The 7,192-nt window shown below is 38.4% G+C and overlaps 1 protein-coding gene across 5 annotated transcripts in view; it reads left to right on the forward strand.

The window, feature by feature from the left end:
* The window catches only part of TRIP12 (thyroid hormone receptor interactor 12), a 79,375-nt gene that overhangs the window by 21,841 nt on the left and 50,342 nt on the right, over positions 1-7,192 (forward strand). For all 5 annotated transcript variants that reach the window (XM_026855340.1, XM_026855341.1, XM_026855342.1 and 2 more), the window contains exon 2: positions 4,281-4,427. In XM_026855340.1, coding sequence (XP_026711141.1) covers positions 4,330-4,427 — 98 coding nt within the window. In that variant the 5' untranslated portion in view covers positions 4,281-4,329. The remainder of the gene's footprint in view (positions 1-4,280; positions 4,428-7,192) is intronic.

A 7,192-nucleotide genomic window follows, 5' to 3' on the forward strand; every position in this document is an offset into this window, starting at 1 on the left:
CCCCCCGGTCTAATACTGTCTTCAGGGCAGTAAGTCTTTTGCAGTTTTGAGAAGCTGGACTGCAGCAGCAGCCTTAAGTAAGGCACTGTTTCTTTGGGCCAAGGTACAGAACAGTGTGCTGACCAGTGTCTTCAGCTCAATTCCAAGCAGACAGCAGGTATTATAATGGAGTATTATAGGCAGAGGTGCTAGGCATGTCCTTAAACATTCAGAAAACTGGAGTACAAGAGCCTGAAGAATTTTTGCACTCCTAAGACTCTTGTAAAGAACTGAAAAACCTCAAAACCCTAAACCAACAAACATGTCAAACATCTAGAGCTCATCCAAGTAGATTAAGGAAGCCCTTTTCTTGTGAAAGGGTTCAGTTCAGTTTTTCCAGAGCTTGTTACAGTTTGCCTTGTTACACTGTTAGTGGCACAGGAGTTTATTGGAGTGCTTCAGTCTACTCATTTTTCTCTCTGTAGCCTGGATCACATAGGCTACGTTACAGTTCAGTGTCCTTCAGGGAGTGATTTTGGGTGTCAAGTAAAAGCTGATACAGGCTTGTTCTGTAGTCTGTTTCCTCTGCTTCAAAGACCTGGAGAAGCATTGATCACTTCCTGTTGGCTTTTCAGTGAAAAAGGTGTTACTGCAAGCTGACAGATGTTTTATTATCTTGTGTTCCTGTGGAACCTCTTCAAGTAATATATTTGGTATACTTTAGCTATAGTGTTTGTAATACATATGTTAGGTCTACAGAAATTTATTTTAGTTGCTTTCCTTTGCAGTAGCAAAGATAACTGTTACTGGTAATTAGAGTTCACTAAAACTTTAGAATACTCTGCAAGATGATACCAGTTAGATGCCAGTGCTATTGTCTTCTAAAGAGATGTCTGCATTTATTTAAAATGCTGGTGTTTAGAACTCATCCTCAGTCTAAAAAGTCTGCTTATGAACAGAGCATCTGTAGGCCAGTGCTTGGCATCATTAAAGCTAGGAATATGGAAATGTGAAACATTAACTAGAATGGCTTGTTTACAGAAAACTTCATGCTAGAAGAGAACCTGAACTTAAAATTCTTAGATCACAAAGCCTGTCAACTGAAACACAGAGGTCTGATGTACAGTTGTAACTTTTTTTTTTTATTGTAAGTGTGGGCAGAGTGCTCAATCTAGTTGAGGAAATGGTCATAAAATGTGACAGGACTGCACTGGTGCATTCAGCTGATCTACTAGGTTGTGCACCTCCTTTGAATTTAGGTATCTAAAGAGGGGGAAGAATAAGCCTGGAAGTGAGGCTTACATATGGAGGCACAAGTCTGAAGTTCAGATTTAGGAGCCTTAGGGCTCTTTTCTTGTCATTCTAACATGTGGAAGTCAGTTGTGACCCACTGAAAAGATCTTTTCCCTACTGGACAAACTGGGCACATGGTATTATGTGGCTTCAGATAATTGCAGTGAGACTTAAGTTAATGTTTTGATGGTAAAGGTCATAGCTGAATTGTGAAGCAGCATTATATTTAAAGGCAAACTGGGAGTCATATGGTAACACACTATATGGTAAGAAATGCAGTTATGTTGAGAGGTTTCACTATAAACTCTGGACATCATCTTGACTTGACAGATGCCTTACAGGATAAAACAGCTGCCATTTCATTCTTCTACACAGCTGAAAATACCATGTGTATGACAACAAACTGTACTGCATAACTTCTAAGCACAGACTTCTTAAACTGGCTGGCTGACCCAGACAGATTAACATTAAACTCAAGTTTCCCTAGACAGCACCAGGATTGCTTGTGTGATGTTTTCTTCAGCGAACTTATGGTATTTTGTGAAGGAGCCCATGTACTGGCCTTAGGTGGAAAGGCATGTGGCTGACCTATCAGAGCTCTAGCGTGAGCACTGCTCCTTTAAGAATGAAACCTGCTGAATTGCATGTTCTTACAGTCAGTACAAGGTGAGACAGTAGATCTATGGCAGCCGTTTCATAGTATGATTGATAATTTGACATGCGTACCCAATTTCAACTTTAGTTGACCTTTGGCAGAGGGGACACTACTCCTTCCTTGTGTAAAATGCACAAAATGTTCCTCCTTGCTGATGTTTATGAAGAGGTGTTTTTTTTTCTTTTGGTGTTTAAATACAAAGAAATAGAATGCACAAGAGCATTTGACAGTGCCTGTGATTGAATTCAGGTAGACCCCCTATGTAGTGCTGGAACCTTGGTTGGGTTTCAGCCTGGTTAATGCTAGGCTTGTCTTGCATCTGCAGTGTACTCTGAAGAGAATGCTCCCACTTATGCTCTCCTTGACCTGACTAATATGGCTGCACCAGCAAGCTAGTGTAACTCACAGCTATAGCAGGCTTTTTCTGTTTCATTGTAAGTCTTTTTGTGCTCTAAAGTACAAGAAATTGTAGACTGAAGGTGTCATGTATTGCTTAAAAGCATTAAACCTTTTTGTTAGTGGGAATATTTACTATGATTAGGAGATAGGATAAGAAACATGAAGGAGGGAAAGCTCAGCTTCTGAGGAGTAGGATTTACAGTCATCAAAACTTCTAGCTATGAGGTTCATTGAACAACTATATTTTGTTAGATTGTGGGTTTTTTGTGCTCTACTTCTATCAAGTTCTAAATGTAAGGTGAAAAAACAAGGTAAAGACAATTATTTGCTAATTGATCCTGCTTTCTGCTTTTGCTGTCTACTGCTCTGTTGGACCTCTTAGTGGAAAGTACATGAAGAACTTTAAAAAGATGCTTTTGACTCCTGTGATGTGGGGATTAGGAAGGGGAGCAATTCTGCCTAACTTGTACTCTTATTTGACTTCTGGAGCTTATTTAAAATATTTCTGGCATGCTAACGGAGAGCTTTTAGTACTAGGTTGTATCATTATAGTGTAACAAGACTGAATCTGAGCTAGCAGAATCTTGATCACTTATTTCTTGTGCTGTGCAGGTGTCTTGATCATATATACACATGTTCCTTTTGGCCTTGTACTAGGTATGTAAGGTAATGGTTTGCATAATACCAGTTTATGTGCCTGGTTTCTTATGGCCTACAGTAAAATGGAATAATTTAAGATTCTTTTTTTTTCCTTCTCACTTTTGTTCACTTCTATGGGCTCTTTCAGAGGAATAGACAATTATAGTCAAGTATTGTCTGGCTTTACTGACAATACCAGGTCTTGAGAGTTACTTTATTGAAGGCATTTGAATTTGAACTGAGCCTTAGTTACCTGCAGATGAAATGTTTTAAACTTTTCTCTGGCGGAGTTCTTGCTTCCTGTGCTATAACTATAATAGATTCTGAATCAGTGTATAGACTAGTGTCTTCTTAAACTTCAGTTATTTTCCTGCTTGTGGCTTTTTTCACCTGCACATACCTTTTTTTTTTACTAGATTTCACACAATTAGAAACAGTAAAACTGCATTTGCTGGTTGTGGTCTGCTATGCTCTCTGTAAAGAAATACCAATTTAGCACAGGATACAATAGTTACTTCACTGAGGAGCTAGCTGAGGCTTGACCTTGAAATACCTCTGTTTGAGAACTGCAGCTGAATGTTATGTTAGTCTTCCATAAAAGTACCAAAAATATAATCTGTAGACCTCTAACAGTCAGAAAGCAATTACAAAAGTAGTAATACAAAGACATCATACTGTTTTTTTGAATAATTCTATACACTCATTAACTCTTGTCTCAAATACCTTTCTTATTAAGATCTCATGAGCAAGAACTTCTTGCTTATATAGTTAGATCTCTTTTCCTGAATTACTATGTATGTTTCTTTACACAAATGGAAGTTGTATAAATCTGACTAGAGAAAGAGTGGTAAAAGCACAGTAATTAAGTTAATTCTGTAATCCTGTGGATACAGCTGCTCATTCCTAAACTGGTATTGTTATGTCCTACATGATAGTTAAAATACTTAAATACTATTGCTGTCTATCAAGCATTGAGTTTTACTAGTTAGTTTGTTTTTCCTTAATGTTGACAAATATAGGTTCTCCTAAATTGCATTTGTCTTGTCTCATAATTATAGAAGTGTGCCAGGAAAGAAGTGTCATAGAATCGTAGGATAGTTTGGGTTGGAAGGGACCTCTAAATGTCATCTAGTTTAATAGATCATCTGTATGCTATATATACTGAACAGTGGTTGCTCTGTATTAAGGATCTAATGAATCTTGGGTTTTGTCTTAAGTTTTTGATGAAAAAATAGCATTTTACATTTGCCTCTTGAGGCATGGCTGTGAGTCTTCATGCCATGTGTCTTATGACTATCTCTTTCTTGTCTTTCAGTGAATGATAGTGTCTAGAAAGGGTATGTCCCTTCAGGAGAGAGGTGCCAATGTCCAACCGGCCTAATAACAATCCAGGGGGGTCACTGCGACGTTCACAGAGGAACACTGCTGGGGCCCAGCCACAAGACGGCGCAGTAGGAGGAAGGTATGACTTATGTCTGTTTCAATGTATGAAAGCAAATTTGATGTGATTTAATTAGAGAATTAAGTTTTCCACCCTGCAATCCAAGCACCGAAACTTGTGTAAAATTTCTTTACCTCTGAAATGGTCTCTGTACTGTTACTGCATGGGATGAAAACACTCACTATCATGCATGTTCAGCTAGAATAGCAGTAGTAGATCTATGGGGAAAAAGTGTAACTGAGCTATATTCCACAAATCATAGGTGGCAACATTCTTACTTTGTCTTCCCTCATAACAAAAATATCTGGGGAGGATGGACAGACAAACTGGTATGTGAAATCTTGGAAAATTTGTGTCCCTGTTAGAGAAGACTGAATAACTGGCACACTTCTGTTCCCTTGCACTGTATATAATTTGTTGCATAAATTTGAATTTTGGATAAATCAAGAATAAAATTTTGCCATCCTTTAATATACTTGTACTGGTGAGCATGTGGATCAGGATGTTTGTTCTGTAAGCAGAACATGAAAAGAGTGAAGATCCTTGAAACTTTTTTTTATGGATGTAGACTCTATAATTACTGCAGTGTCCCCTAAGGAATTAAGACCCTTCATCTGAGTGAAACCTGTATGGATAAGTCTTCCTTCAATTTTGTTAAAATATTAGTCTAATGGAGAAAGGTTATAGTATCATGTTAGGCAGCATCTGTCTATATCTTACTTCCTCAAAGGTGTTACCGATGCAATTGTTTGAATGTGTGTATCTTGTTTTTTTTGGTATAAGAGTAATAAAATATTGCAGGTCAGTGGGACAAGATAACTTTCTTACTATGAAGGAATTGGGCTAAATGATGAATTTCTTGCTGTTGAAGAACAAAGTTACTGTTGAATGGATGAAGGAGGCTAGCTGTTTTTCTGAAGAACTTTGAGGGGAATAATCCAATCTGCAAAATGCAGCTTCACTGTTTCTAAACTAGTCTCTACTGTAGAAATGGAAAAATAGATGATAAACACAAGGCTTCTGTCCTGGGCCCCTGTAGCATAAGGAGGGGAAAGCTGCTGCCTTATGTAACAGATTATTTTTCAAGCTAGAATTGTTTTTGGAGAATACTCCTTTAACTGAGGTATGGTCAACCCTTCATTCTGTCTGTTCTGTGTTATCTCTACATCTGAATGAATGTTTAAGTTAGGTACTGCCTTACCAACTCTTTCCTTTTATGCTGAACTAGACCTGGGGTGGATAAGCCTCTCCCTAAAATGTAGAATTAGTGACAAGTTATTTGGGTATGGGTTGGGGGGGTTCTTCAGATAGCTACTGTTTTATATAGTACACTACACTCTACAGTGAGTCAGACCAACTGAAGAATTTTAGGGGTAGCACTGTTTCCTTGTAAGTTACACATCTGGTCTTCTGGTACATTGTGATCTTATGCTATCATACAGTGAATCAAGATCCAATGTGTCTTAACTGACTGGACCTCTTCCACCTCTCACCGAATCTGCATCAATCAGACTTCCATGAGCAAGAGTATATTGCATTCCTGAACTATGTTGTTGACCTTTATTGGAACCAAAGTTCTTTGCTTAAGTAAAGCCGATGGAAGCTTACAGTCCTCTTTGAAAATGTGGGCTCTTTTAGTATAGTACCTCCCCTGCCTTTCCATCTCTGAACAAGCTTTATTGACTGGAAAAGCATATAAAAAGGCCTGGATAAAGCATGCTGGTTAATATAAACTATAATGAATTCCGTTTTTTACTGTCTTTTGTATCTCCTCTTTAGTAAGCTGCTGGGCAGAAATGGCTATTGTGCAAGGAACAATGTAAGACAGATCAAGTGGGGCCTTGAAAAATTTGTAGATGGAATGGAAAGAGACAGGCTCTCGGATAACAGTCACTCTTTCTCTGGTTGCCTGTCCTTAGACACAAACCTCAGGACTCATCCTTCTATGCATCTAGCATGCAGTGGGATAGGTGTTCTAGTTCTGTTGCTGAACAATACATAGGGTCTGGAGTTTACAGCTTGATGTACCTTCATTATGCCTTGATGTGTTCTGGTGATACACACTGCTTTGGCTGCTATAGTTAAAAAAAAAAACCAGCAGCACCCCACCCCCCCAACAAAACAACACAACAAAATCCCTACCCCAAAAAAACAATGCCAAAACCCCTAGAAAGCCAGCAAATCCTCCCCACAACCAAAACCACCTTCTCTTACATGAGTGTTTTTGGGACACTTGAGACACTTCACTTATTTCCAGTCTTTCTCACATTTGTTACCATAAAGTGAAACTTTAGTTTATTCCTTTAAATAGAATGAACAAACTGTGGGAAGATCACTTTCAATAATATGCTCATATTGTGCAAATAACCGTGAACTCATGATGCATCTATGCTAGTATTTTGGTTGGAGTTAGGAATGTTCTTTTGAAGCAAATCTGTCATCCTCACCTGCTGTGCTTTAGCTAACATCATGGAATGGCCTTGGAGCACTTGAATTGGAATCTTTTTGGAGAAAATGAAACTGGAAGTTGTGCTGTAGGAAAACAGTTCATGCATCCTGATCACTTGTGGTTGTCATCTGATCTGCTTTGAAGTAGATAATCATTGAAATGCGTAGATAGTGGACATTAGTCCTTAATGGAAACTATTTTGTTCTATACATTCTGTTGATCTGCACTACCTGTTGATGTAGTTGTACAGACAGTATGAGATTTTCTTTAGCCACTTTATTATATCCACGTGTTTCTTAAACCCAATACCCACCCCCCCCCAAAAAAAACCCCAAAC

Source organism: Athene cunicularia (assembly GCF_003259725.1).
Source record: "Athene cunicularia isolate RWA chromosome 9 unlocalized genomic scaffold, athCun1 chr9_part1, whole genome shotgun sequence".
NCBI classification, from domain to species: Eukaryota; Metazoa; Chordata; class Aves; order Strigiformes; family Strigidae; genus Athene; species Athene cunicularia.